Source organism: Chlamydotis macqueenii, chromosome 14 (genome assembly GCF_036417535.1).
Source record: "Chlamydotis macqueenii isolate bChlMac1 chromosome 14, bChlMac1.mat, whole genome shotgun sequence".
In the NCBI taxonomy this organism is placed as follows: Eukaryota; Metazoa; Chordata; class Aves; order Otidiformes; family Otididae; genus Chlamydotis; species Chlamydotis macqueenii.
In genome coordinates this window covers 11,466,031-11,479,326 of record NC_141569.1, presented here as the reverse complement: position 1 = coordinate 11,479,326, position 13,296 = coordinate 11,466,031, and the positions used below count along the sequence as shown (strand labels likewise).

General features: G+C 56.6%; 2 protein-coding genes across 4 annotated transcripts; one reads left to right on the top strand and one right to left on the bottom strand.

The window, feature by feature from the left end:
• Positions 1-528: 528 nt before the first annotated feature.
• On the bottom strand, positions 529-3,847 carry THOC3 (THO complex subunit 3). The gene is made up of 6 exons (XM_086758646.1): positions 3,622-3,847; positions 2,974-3,130; positions 1,931-2,135; positions 1,425-1,586; positions 1,235-1,335; positions 529-893 (listed from the first exon to the last, which is right to left on the bottom strand). The coding sequence occupies exons 1-6, from the start codon at positions 3,802-3,804 to the stop codon at positions 730-732; spliced, it is 972 nt and encodes a 323-aa protein (XP_086614772.1). The 5' UTR covers positions 3,805-3,847; the 3' UTR covers positions 529-729.
• Positions 3,848-3,858: 11 nt separating this feature from the next.
• On the top strand, positions 3,859-11,918 carry SIMC1 (SUMO interacting motifs containing 1). Of its 3 annotated transcripts, none has more exons than XM_086758643.1 (10): positions 3,861-4,083; positions 5,758-6,501; positions 6,735-6,955; positions 7,547-7,616; positions 7,884-8,029; positions 8,482-8,634; positions 9,115-9,243; positions 10,201-10,357; positions 10,439-10,523; positions 11,465-11,918. In XM_086758643.1, exons 1-10 carry the CDS (start codon positions 3,967-3,969, stop codon positions 11,683-11,685), a joined length of 2,043 nt encoding a protein of 680 aa, XP_086614769.1. In that variant the 5' UTR covers positions 3,861-3,966; the 3' UTR covers positions 11,686-11,918. The 3 variants fall into 3 exon arrangements, with proteins under 3 accessions (XP_086614771.1, XP_086614769.1, XP_086614770.1); XM_086758644.1 differs by lacking the exon at positions 3,861-4,083 and adding an exon at positions 4,512-5,199; XM_086758645.1 differs by lacking the exon at positions 9,115-9,243 and having other exon boundaries at positions 3,859-4,083.
• The last annotated feature ends 1,378 nt before the right edge of the window (positions 11,919-13,296 follow it).

The following is a 13,296-nucleotide window of genomic DNA, read 5'->3' as shown; positions in this document are numbered from 1 at the left end:
GACAGGCGGCGGGGACAGCGGGGACAAGGGACACAGACCCCTCAGCCAGGGCCTTAGCACGGCCAACGCGAAGGAGGCAGGGGAAGGGAGAGGGGCTCGCGGGACAGCAGCTCGGCACCCCCTTCTCCCTCCGCAGCAGCCACAGGCACCTTTGTTATGGAAGAGGATTTATCAAAAATTAGAAAAAACAACCACACATATATAAAAAAAAAATAATAAAGCCCCAGCTGGGGAAACAACCCCCAGATCACATCCCTCCACCCTCCTCTGGCTGCCCCAGTGCAGGGAAGGGACACGGGGTGTCTGGCAGGGGAAGGCTGTGCTGCCAGGGCCGCCCTCGCCACCGGGCCGTTGGGGACAAGGGGACAGTCACGGAGCTTCGCGCTGCTGGGGAGCACAGCCAGAGCGGAGCTCCCCTCACGGGAGGCTCCTCAGCAGCCACCTTTAGCGACTGACTTTCTTTGGCCACTTGCCTTTGGAACGAGCGGCCCAGAGAGGCAGCAGCAGCCCTCGGACGGCGAGGGGAGCCCTGCTAGCACCCCCCATCCTCCCCAGCACACCAGCTGCTTTTTGCAGACGCTCCCAAGAGTGGTACGCGCAGGGCTGAGCCGAAGGGCACAGCACTGCCAAGCAGGCAAGGAGGGGAGCCACCTCCTCACCCCGTCCTACACTAAGCACTCTCCTGTCCCCAGGAGCAGGGAAGCGTTGCCTCCCCCAGCGCGGTTTTTGTTAGGAGTCATTGGGGAGCCCGAAGAGCTTGACGGTGCCTGCCTCCCGGCTGCTGTCATATTTGCCATCTTTGTCGTCACAGGCAAAGGCCAGCAGCGGCCTCTTCGGGTGCCAGGCCACTGTGAAGGTGGGGGACTCGCACTGCACCTCCCAGAGCTTCTCTCCTGAAAGGAAAAGGGGCCACGTCAGCCCGGAGAGCCTCCAGCCCTCCACCGTGTGCCGCCCTGTAGCGCACACTGAAGCCAAGCACCTGCTTCTTCTCTCCCGCGCAGGGCGGAGGAGGAACAAACGCTGCTTCAGCGCCTTTTAATCACCGGGTGACAAGGCACAGACATGACACGCATGTCTACCGCAGACTAACAGGGCAGAGGCTCCCCCTCACGGCGCTCTGCTCTGCACAGCCAAGCTCTTCCTCAGCAGACCGATTCTCCCATCGCCCTCCCAGCTCCACCAGCACTTCTCCACCCGATCCCCTCCTTGCTGTTCCCCAAAAGGAAACCATTACCTGTCTCCACCTCTGCAATGTCAATGAAATGATCTTCTGATGCTGATGCCAGCATCTTCCCATCGTGGCTAAAGCTCAGTGTTCGCACAGGCCAGTCAAGCCTGCAGCACAGAGCAAAGCAGACAGTGAGCCATCTCCCGCACGGCCACCAGAAAGGGGAGACAAACCGCGCTGGGACAGCGCTACCTACCTTGAGAAGCACCTCACACACACCAGTTCATCCACGTCCCAGAGGCTGACTAACGCGTCAGCACTGCCTGTGGCAAAGTACTTCCCCATGGGATCAAACTTGATGCAGATGCAGTTTGAAGGATGGGCGTTGATGGACTGAATGGGTTTCAGCTCCGGGTAGCTACGGAGACGAAGAGAGAGGGCAGGAAGCAGGTCAGAGGAGCGTAGGGTTCATCTACAAGCAGGGCAGGTGGGACTGGGACTGTGAGCAAACTAAACTGGTGCGGAGCCATGCTGTTGGAAACCTTGAGTGCCGAGCAAACGAGGCAAAGCATCAGGGTCGCTCTCAGGGAGCCCAGCCCAGAACTGGGGCAACCTCAGCTCCAAGCAAGTTCATTCCCATAGAAGGCTGGGAATTGCTGGGGTGTGGGACTCAGTTTCCCCAAAAGCAGCAAAGGGGCTTGCAGCCTGATGTCTGCGCAGCCAGCCCAGCTACCCTGCCCACCTGCCACCACAGGCACCTACCTGAGGATGTTGATGCAACCGTTCCCGTTAGTGAGGAAGAACATGTTGTTATCGTTGTTCCAGGAGATCTCATTCACCTCAAACTTGAACTGTTCCTCAGCCTTGGAGCGATGCGTCTTGGCATCAATGAAGGTGACCACATCATCCTTGTTCCCCACTGCAATGGTCTGTCCGTCAGGGCTCCAACAGATGTTGATGTTCTCCCCTGGAGGGACAGAAAGGCAGCAGGTCCCCTTTCCACCCAACAATCCACAGCAGCCTCATTAAGCAGACGGGCAGCTTTTATTCCTGATCCAAGGCCACAATCTGCTCCACTAACTCCAAACCACTCCCAAATGGCTGCCAGGTCTGCAGTCTAGCACACAAACCCTACAGAGCAGCTGTCCAGCAAACAAGTACAGTTATTGAAAATCAAACTCAACAGAACTGCAGCTTCAAGCCAACATGACTACATCACTGCCCTTCCCATTTCAGCCAAGATGGGACCACAGCAACCACCAGACAAGGTCAACTCAAAGATCCTCTGGATCCAATGATCTTCGAGACCCAGAAAAAGCAGAAGCCAACAATAAATACCTATGAACAGGGGTAAGAACAAGGCAGGTTGCAGTTACGCCATCTTACAATGCCATTTCCAGCCCTGACAACTCAAAATTGGAGATTTCCAAGGGCAGAGGTGGCATCTGGGTTAACTTGCACATGAATTCAAATTATTGTTTTCTGAATCCACCCAAAATTTTACTTCCACCATGACTCTCTGCAAACATGCCTTTCCCCAGTCTCCAGCCTTGCCACCCACAGATTCCAGACACAAGTACACAAGATATTTTAACAGTCAGCATATTTCAGTAGTTTCTCCTGTCCTGACATGAGAGTAAATCAGCCCTCATGTTCACTGCTGCTCCTTAGAGATGAGCACAAAGGTAAAAGCAGCCAGCAAAGATGCCCCCATCGCTAATACCCACAGGAAGGGTCCAAAGCGCTGTGCCACTGCAGACAGCCCCCCTGGACCCAAGAGCCCTCCGAGGGAGGCAGGGACTCACCTTTGGTATTGACAGTGGCGATGCACTTGGTGGTGCGGACATCCCAGATGCGGATGGTTTTGTCCCCGGAGGCCGTGACGAAGAGGTCAGGGTTGCTGGGGTGCCAGCAGAGCTGATCCACGCTGTCCCCATGTCCCCGGTAGTTGTTCTCCTTCACCTGGGGGGAGAGGACAGCCACTGACGGGAGGATGAGCCCGGTTCTGCCCCGCCTCCTGCCCCAGATCCCAGTACGCTGCACCCAGCTCCACTGCCGGTTACCGGATGGGGCGGGAGCCCAGCCCAGCACCCCACCGCCATTTCAGTCACGCTCCCAGCCACGGCCGGCCGGGATGGAGGATCTCTCTCTGCCTCCCCTGCCAGGCACCGGCCTGCAGGGTCCCTGGCGACGCCGCTCTCCCGGTACAGACCCGCGTATCCGTTTCCAGGCCCAGTAACGGCCAGCAGGACCCACTCCCGGTTGGAGCCACCTGCCCGAGCATCCGGGCCCGCGGCGGGGGGGTCCCTGATACCGACCCGAATCACCAGCCTCAGCCCATGGGCTCCCGGGGTGCCCCGGTACCGGTCGGAGTGGCCGCTGCAGCTGTCCCCCAGTGCCCGGTACCGAACCACCGCCCCCCGCCCGCCCGGTGCCGGCAGGGGGAAGCTCACCAGCCGGTCCTTCTCGAGCAGGAAGACGCTGGCGGTCTTGTCGAAGGAGCCGGAGGCGAGGCGGCGGCCGCAGCAGCTCCAGGCCACCGAGTGCACCTTGGCGCCGTGCGCCGGGAACTCGCGGCTCCGCGTGTTGGCGCGGAACAGCTCCTGCATGGCCTGCACGTAGGGCGACAGCGCCATGGCGGCGGCGCCGCGACCGAAGCCGCCACCGCCGCCCCGCCCCGCCGCCGCGACTGACGCAGCTTCCGCCGCCGCCCCTCCCGAGGCCCGGCCCGGCCCGACCCGCGCGGCCCGAGCGCTGCCGCCGCCGCCGGCCCGTGGGGGGCGGAGCCCGCCGCGAAGATGGCCGACAGCGTGGTCCTCATAAGCGACTCGGACACTGAGGACAGCCGCTTGCCGCCGTCCCGGCGTCGCTGTCGCCGCTCGTCGCCGCGGCGGCGCGTGCTGCCGCCCCCCGCGGTGAGTCGGCGGCCTCCGGGGCGGGGCGGCGGGGCTTCCCGCCGGGCGCGGCGCCGCCTGCCCCTCACAAAGATGGCGGCGCGGGCGGGGACGGGAGCCGCGCTGGGACACGAAGCTTCGAAGACCGCGGAGGGCCGCAGCGCGTGTCCCGGGCCTGGCGGGGGCGCCGGGGCGGGACCCCCGGCCTTGTGTCCCCGGGGAGCCCGGTCTCCTCGGTCACGTCCCTCACAGGACGGTCCTGACCTCAGCCGCATCCCCCAAGGACCCCCCAACCTCCCCCAGGAGGGCTCGGGTCCTCCCAGCAGGGCCTGCTCCCCAAGTGTGTCCCCCCGGGGTCTCAGCCCCCCCGGCCGCATCCCCACAGGAAGACCCCAGGCCCCTCCGAGTGTCTTGGTCCCCTTGGCTGCACATCGAGGAGGGTCCAAGCCCCCGGGCACCCCTCGGGGTGGGGAGCCCAGCCCCAGGCCATGGTGGAGCAGCCATAGTTCCCCTCACCTGGGCCACCCCGCAGACCGGGGGACGGCGGCTGGTGCGGCAGCGGTTCAGGGTACGAGGCCACCAGCAAGGCACAGCCCCAGGCAGCGGAAAACTGTCTGTCTGCCCCCCGCACTAGGCACCGATGGCACCCGTCCTGATTCAGCTCTCAAACGCCGGCCGTTCTGCAGCATCCGGTGCAGCGGGGCCGGCTGGAGCCGGGGCAGCCACCAGCCCTCCTTGGCTCCACCGGCTTCCCGGAGCACGCGAGGCCTGCTGGGTTTTGCCACCTCCTCAGGCTACATGCGGCCCCTCCTTGGGAAAGGCAGCAGGTCTGAGTCAGGGGAAAAAAATGGATTTAAATTGTCCGCAAAACATGTTCCTGCTTTGAGATGCTGAGAGGGGTTTTTTTCCAAGAGCAAACAGGCTCTGACCCTTCCCGGGCACGTCGAGTTCCTGAGAAGCACCGTGTCCTGCCTGCCGGTGGTGCGGGCACAGCTGCCTTCCCTTGCCCGCTCCTGCTGCCCCTCGCACAGGCGCGTCCTTGGAGCTCTGAGTGCTGCATCACCTGGCGAGTCCTGGATGGGAGTCCCCAAAGTCTCAGGGCTGCTGTAGCTCTGGCTTGGTGCCATGGATGTGAAGGTAGCTTGTGTCTGTAGCGGGTGAGGTTGTGCCGCAGGGGAGGGCGCCAAGGTTCAGATCCTGCGCTGTTCCTGCCAGCGCCAAGCAGGAGCCCCTGGAGACAGGAGTACTCGCTGCACTTCCCTTGCCCTCCCCCAGGCACCTCAGGGGGGCTGGCATTTCCTCATCCTGGGAGGGAGCTGAGCAGGCAGCCAGGCCCCCGCTCTGGGCCAAGGCAAGAGGTGTTTGGAGCTGAGGACACAGCCATTTCCTACAGGGAGCCCTGGGGGAAGCGGGGGATTTGTTTCTGCCAGGAGCAGGGAAGGAGAGCCCAGGTTGGGCTCAGGCTCAGCAGCGTGGCTGGGAGAGGCCAACACTAGAGCTCAGGGCTGCCCTGTCCCCTCAGCCAGGCAGCACAGTCTTTGCCCCTGCTTTCTCTTCCTGTGCTGGTGCCACTGAGCCCCTTTTCCCCCTTGGGCTGAGGCAACGGTGCCACTATAGCAGAGGTCTCTGGCAGGGGAGGACCAAGGCACCCAAGTGCCACCGTCACTGACAGCGCTGGCCCCTCTGTCCCCACAGGAGATCATCGATCTGACCTGCGAGGACACGAACACAGACCCAGCGCCGTGCAGCAGCCTCACCATCATCGACCTGACGGAGGACACATGCAGCCCTCCCCACGCCACCGGCTGGGCTGACCAGGACCCTGGGCAGGCACCTGCTGCCCCAGCAACACACACATCCCATCCTCAGCTCTGCTCTATCACAAAGCAAGAAACGGAGACAACGGCGGAGCCAAGCCCTGCAACACCCTGTCACGGCACTCCTGCAGAGCCCAGTGCCACCACGGACACGGCAGAAAGAGCGGAGAACTGTAGCAGCTTCTCTCCTGCCTCCAGCCGCCACGGCTCCTCCTGCAGCCCAGAGCAGAACTGCAGCACTACCACTTTTAACAGTGACTTGGGCTCCCTGGCCAGCATGCAGCTGGACTCAGACCTGCTGTCCCTGTCCCCCTCCAGCCTGGACAGCAGCAGCAGCTGGAGAGCCGGTGGCCTGGAGGAAGAGACTCCCCACCTTTGCCAGGAAAGGGAGCTGCCGCCGAGGCTGAGTCCTGCCCCAGTCGTCCTCACAACCCCAGGGAAGGCTCAAGGGCCTTTGCTGGAAGCAGGTGACTTAGCGCCACATGAAGCAATCCAGCAAGTGACTCCTGCCAGGACCAAGGCTGACAGCAAGGTCTGGCTGAACAAACTGCACTATTTCAGGAGGAGCGGAGTCCAGCACCTCTTCCTCCAAGGCGTAGCACCCAACAGGGAAACACAGCAGGTAAACGGGGTTCAGAGCAGCCAAGCCCAGCTGGAGCCTGCTCAGAGCAGCCCCCTCAGTAGAGGATGGAGCAGAGGCAGCCCCTGCTCCACTTTCCCTTTTGGGGGAAGCTTTGCCAGGCAGTTGGGATCTCTGGGTATTGCAGTTCCCTTCACGGTGGGCCCCACATCACAGCTGGGTCCCTATATGTTGGGGGGAGCCAGCTTTCACCCATTGCCTTGCCTTGCACACAGCGGAAACCTGAACTCATCCCCAGCGGGAAGCTGAGCATGGTGCACACCACCATGGAGGAGAACTTCCTGGAGGGCACCTTGCATTTCCTGAGCGAGTTCGTCTCCCGCCAGCACTATCCCCCCAAAGAAATCATCTCCCACCTGATCAGACAGATCCTGTTGAACTCCCACCAAGGGGACATCCTGAAGGACACCTACATGCTGCTGATGAAGATCCAAATGTACGTGTTCCCTTTGCCACGGTGCCGTGGGGCTGGCTAGGTGCTCCTGTGGGCCTGCCCCAGCATAAAGATTATTCTCCATGGTCCTCACCCACAGAACGTGGAGTGATTTCCCCTTGGTTATCAGGATCCTCCTGCTACCAGCATAGGCATGCCCTGGGCTGTCCACAGGTGGGTCAGGGACACCAGGGAGTCCGCTAAGACAGAGGAGTGTGTTTGCCTTGCTCCTAAAGCACAGATCTCATTCTCCACTGCTGTGACATGGCAGAGACACCTTCCTTGGGCTGCAGCAGGGGCCACGGGCTGCAGGTAGCTGGAGCAGCTCCCCCACTGCCCTCAGGGTTCCTGCAGAGAGTCCCAATGTTTTGTGAGGCCACGGGCCCAGGAGTGCCAATGCTCTCCATGGAGTATGGCCCCAGTCAGGTGCTTCCAAAAAATTAACATGGTCAGGGGAGGAGAAAGGGAGAGGGCGAAGCTGGAGAGAGGAGGAGGCAGGGCGGGCCGCTGCGCAAATGGGGCCAGGGGAGGGCCAGTGGCTGCCGGGCAGGCGGTCGGGCAGTTCAGCACAAATGGACAGTGCTGTCCTTGCAGGCTCCATCCAGCCAACGCTGCCACGGTGGGATGGGACTGGACGCTGCTGAAATACATCATGGAGGACCAGGTACTTGGCACCGCATGTGTCACATCAGGCAGGTATCATCCAGTACGCGGTGCCCGAGGGTAAGCGTTGCCCCAGGGCCTTGTGGCTGTGCTCTGCTGCAGAACAGGCCAGTCCAACATGCAGTTTTATTGCAGCCACTGAGGGCAGCAAATGTCAGCTGGCTCTCCCACTTTCTGCAGTGCTCCCTAACCAGCTGCACAGCTGTAGGCAGGCTGTCTCCTCACCCTGGGGCTCCACCAGGCTCATACCATCTCCATCTCCCCTCAGGAGAAGCCCCCTGGCCGGTTCCTCTTCCTGCAGTACGTGGTGCAGACCCTGGAGGATGACTTCCAGCAGAATCTGAGGTTGCGCCTACTGCAGAAGTCAATTGCCAAGAAAATGCTTTCATGTGACAAGTGCTTCAACAATGTCAAGTAAGGGATGCCGCCTCCTCCCCTGTTCTCTAACCACATGCTGAGAGGCAGGGGCTCAGGAAACGCTTGTCGAAACTCCAGGTCAGGCTTTCTGACTTTCCAGGAAACAGGCTTGGGAGACAGAGGGAAGTGTAGGGCCCAAGTATAATGAACAGGACAGGTTTACAAAAGCAAACCACCAGAAATGATGCAAGGCATTTGCAGCCACAACCTAGCAGGCTTTTCCCACGAATGAGGTCAGATTTGCACTTTCAGGAGAAGACTGAGAAGGAGATAATCCTGTTGACAAGCATATAGATCTGCTCCTCAACAGAGCTACTCCCTAGCCTGTCCAAGTGGGTGGGACATATTATTCATCCTCAGAGTCTTCTCTTCAAGCTCCAAGTGGATCTAGAGGCCAGAATGCAGCAAAACCAGTCCTGTGTCCACTAACGTTCCTCTTTCTGTCCCAGGGAGGTGGTTGAATGGCTGGTTGCAGCAGTTACAGGATTTGGGTTCTCCCAGCCCCAGCCACAAGAAGTTACATCCTCTTCAGCAGAAGCAAGGGCCGAACACAGCTCACCTGACCAGGCAGAGGTGGCTCCACCAGCTTTCTTCGCCCAGAAGTAAGTCCCAGAATTCCTGGCTCCCTGCTGTCAGTATCACGAGGCCCAAGTCAGGGAGAAGACAGGGTCTCCCTGTCAGGTCAGGGAAGCCAGACTGTACCTGAAGTTCTCCTTTGGGGTAGACGTACGCTTGGTGAGCAGGGGATTTCCTCACCTGGTAGGAAACCAGCTCAGTGAGAGTCCTCCTCTTATATGTAGCAAAAGGCTGGAGCTCTTGACTCACAGCCTAGGCTGCCCTGTGCCACTCCACCAACGCTTGGTACAGCTGCCGAGACCTCCCGAGGGCCCATCTGGGGATTAGCTCTGCTTCCAACAGCATCAGATTCAAAAGCCACCAAGAGACACCAAATCTAGCCTGCTACGTTCCCCTGTGTCCCTCACGACTGCAAGTCATGAGGCTGAACAAGGTGCCATCCCCACTGCTTTACTTTGCAAGCTGAGGGGTAATGTCTCCTGGTGGTGACCGTCTCTCTAACCCAGGGTGATACTCCTGCTCCAGCGGATGCTGTCCATCGCCGTGGAAGTGGACAAATCTCCCAACTGCAGTTCCTGTAAGATCGCAGATGTGATATTCCCATTCATACTGAATATTCCCCTGAGGAGTCAAAGGTGAGACAAACATATGCAAGGCAGCATCTGCCCGTCTGAGCAATAGTCTAATTCCCCATTTGCTGCATAAAATACCATAGGGTATAGAAAGACAGGCTCCTTTATGACCCAGCCAGAAAATGCATGGCTGTTGGACTGACAGATCCCATGAAGACAGAACATCACCAGCTGAACACATCTCCCCAGCTCATGTGTTGCTGAGAAAAGTTGATTCTCCCACTTGTTGAAGTAGCTTAAAACTGTTAAGAGGGTCTGAAAAACAGCACTCTGCATCAGCATGGTCAGGTACTGGCGAATAAGTCCTTGATTCCCAGGGACAACTGAGAAGCTCATCAGAAATATGACGCAGTTCTTGCAGCTTTGCCTTGACATGCTTTTGTTTGCTTCCCTAAGAAGTGCAGTATCTGAAGCCAAAGCACAAGGGCCTGATTTGCTCTAGCATAGACGTGAGACCACAGACCCACAGACATTTCAAATCCATGTTTGCCAGCCCCAGCAGACAGCCCATTTGGACCCTTTTAGCAGAAATCTCTCTGAGCACACACCAGGTCAAATCAAGCCAAACTGATTCTAACCAAACGATCACTCTTTCCAGGACAGATCTAGATCCAGCTGGCTGCTGACCCCACTTCACACTTGCTTGGCTGTGCTCCCTGCAAGTCAGCAGGAATGGGTAACTTCTGCACAGGCTGCTGGGCAGAGTGAAGTGAAGCAGCTAAGCTTGCTTCATAGACCATACCAACCTTGAGCTGCCAGAGGTCAGACCTAAGGACATAAACACGTCCGTGGCCAAGCTGCATAACAAAGCTGTAATGCATCTGGTAGTTTTCCATCCACTGCAGTGCTGGGCAGCCCCTGCACCAGATTAGCACCAGCAGAACACCAGGAACATGCTAGAGCAGTTCTCCCTGGTCAGGCTGTGCTGTCTCCCCCGGAGTAAATTGCTTTGTTTTCCAGAGAAGCTTTCTTGAACACCATGGAGAGCCAGCTCCTGCGCTGCAAACTGCTAGAGCTGTTGTTCCAGCATAGTTGTGATGTGCCCACGACCTTGCCCTTGTCTCTGGCCAAGATCCTGTACTTCCTGAGCCACTCCTCTATGCTGCTGCAATACCAGGTATCCAGTCCAATCTCTCCTTTGCCTTGTTTTGTCCTGAGAAAACCTCTTCTAATACCCAAATCCTGTCTACTGTCGTAGGATGATACAGCAACCTGGCAAAGATGGGATGAGATGCTGCAGTACTTGAGTTTGCTGCTGATGAGTTACCAAAATGTAATACTAGGTAAGCAGCCTGTTCTGGCTGTTTGATCTCATCAAGAGGCTGCAGTAGCACAGCCAAAATACCTTTCCTCCTTTCTTCTCATCACTCTGGAACTCCACTGAGTCTGAGAAAGATAACATGCCTCCATCCACGCTAGTAACTATTCCCAGCAGTTAGAGCAAAGAAGTGATGTTGCATCAAGAACAGCGCCAACCTGCTTTCCCAGGGGCTAAACTAGCCCTTAAGAAATAGCCTGCTTCTTAAAAAAATCAATCCCAGCACTGGGAAGTACACAAGGGGGTGCTCTGTACCCACTACTGTCTAAGTTGCACACACAGCAGGTGGAAGAATAGGGTGGTTTAGGTGGAAAAGCAGAAGTCGAAGGGATGATAATGCCAGGACACACTCAGCACTTGGGAGACCGGGCAGGGAGCATCACCCACAGTAGCCAGGGAAGGAGCAGTATTTCTGACCCCAGGAGAGTAGCACAGTCACAAAACACTCCCTAAAGTAATTTTACCAAAAAATTCCTAAAGTCTCTTCCCAACTTCAGCTGCTTTAACCCAGGGTTAAGGAGGAACACACCATCACATGTGCTTAGGGTCTTATTCTCCCTGAAGCCCTAGACAATCACTGTTGTTAAGCTCTTTGGAGACTCTTCCTTGCAGCTGGACAGCTGTCCAGTCCTCCACTAGCAGAGGAGAAAAGGATGCTACAAGCCCTGCCCCCTCCCCATTTCCTGGGCTCTCTCCATGTGCAGACTGAGCTCCAGGAGGGCAAAGCTCCTTCTTCCACCAAACTACTCATGTGCAAAAGCATCAAGGATAACCACAAGAGGAACAGCACAGTTCCCAACCACTTCTCACTACAGCACAGTGCCTGTGACACACTGCGATCTGTCCCTGAACAGGTCAGGCACCGCACTGTGTGTTGCCTCTTCCCACCGTTATTTCCTCTTGCAGAGCACTTACGCAGCTCACTGAATGACCGGATGGATTTGATCATTCAGAAAGCCAAGCCCAGGCTCCAGGACAGCGATGACATCAGCCATGTGGACATTCAGCTGAAGATAGAGGACTTAATCAGCCGAATGCAGCAGGTCCTGGGGCAGCCTTTTCCCCTACAGATTACAGAAAAACTGTGCATGCTTCAGGAGTTGTTCCTCATTGTCACTGCCACCTGATGGAGACAACCATTGCAGCAGGGGGCACTAAGAACTTTGTGTTTCCTCTACAAAACCCTCATCTCATGCTGCTGTCTCAAGTGTCATATGTCATGTGGATTTGTTTGTACATTTCTTTGGAAAAATGTCTGGTTTACATGGTCTCAGATTATCCTTTCAATTTTGCCTCAACTTACAGTTTTACAGGGCACTTTGTACACTTCTAAAAAATAAATTATTTTTTTATTTACTGAGACTCTTCCACCTTGGTGCCAGCCCAGCCCAAAGGAAGCGCAGAGCTCTGTCAGCTGTACCTTGGGATAGCATTAGTCTAAGGCAGCCATAAACTCTGACAATAGTTTGCACAGCAAGCAAAATGCCAAAATATCCGTTCAATATTTAGGAAAAGGTGATAATATTTCAGACAAAAAGCAGGTGTGAGCTGCAATAAGGGCATTCACAGTGCAGAGACCCCCAAGCCAGGCTGATCAGTCCTCAGTGGAGGAACATTTTTGTTCCAAATCAAACCTATCTACATGACTTTGCCCCAGGTGATTAGTATGTCAAGAAGAAGGGCTGGGTAGCAGCATCAGCTGCAAAGGCTGTGCCTCTTCCAGAATGCACTGAAGTGTCTGCAGTGCAGGCAAGCATGCGTGTTATGAAGATCAATATTCAAGGCGAACACACAGCCATCAACTCAAATCACAGACAGCAATTAGGTTATTTCTATAGAAGGTCTCCTCAGTTCAGAAGCAAGGGTTGAGAGTGGGAGAAAGACTCCTGTAGCTACCCACTACCCCTTTATCTGCCCCTGTGGCAGGTGAGCCTTGGCAGTGCCCTAATGAGGAGACCAGAGCCTAGGAGCATCGAGCAGCAGTCACAGCCAGGAATGGAGTAGGCCTGATGTTAGCGCTGCACACACTGAAGACCTGGTGCTTGCTGCACAGCAAGGCTTAATCCAGAAGCCTGGCTCCAGTTAGCCCAGAAGTGTTTGGAAGGGTCTCACCTGGGGCTCACAGGTTTGCTCCTGGTTCTTTAGGAAGCCTCTTCCCAAGGGACAGGTGTAGAACAAACCACTCATCTGCATGGCATTGCCCCTCTAATCCAGGAATAAGGCATCCAGGGAGAAGTGAAAAAGTCTGGGTTGGGAGTAGTAGCCAGAAGCGTTCCCAACAGTGCAAACTCCAAGTGCTCCCAGCTCCAGAAAGCTGCTCTTCCTGCATGGTATGCTCATTCAGATGTATTTTCCAGTTAGGTCCTCTTAACTGGATTAGACTAGAAAAAAAAAGCCATGTTCCAGCAAGAGGTCCATAGTTATGAATGTTATTTTCTGATAAATTCGTCATATCCCCAAAAATTATGTTGGAGTAAAGCTGAGGAAGTAGAATATCACACCAAGAGACCACACTTTAACCCCAGCCTTTCCAAACTAAACTTAAGATCAGTCTGTGTAACCAAGACCCGCAGCAGCGGCCTGTACCAGAGTACCTGGGTGCTTCAGGATCTATTTCATCACTTTTAGTTCTGCAGGAAACACCAGTGCTCAGCTCAGACATCCCAAGCCCAGCAGAAACATCTGCTCCATCAGCAGTACTTTGGCAGCTACAAATGCTACAACAGCACTCAAACTAG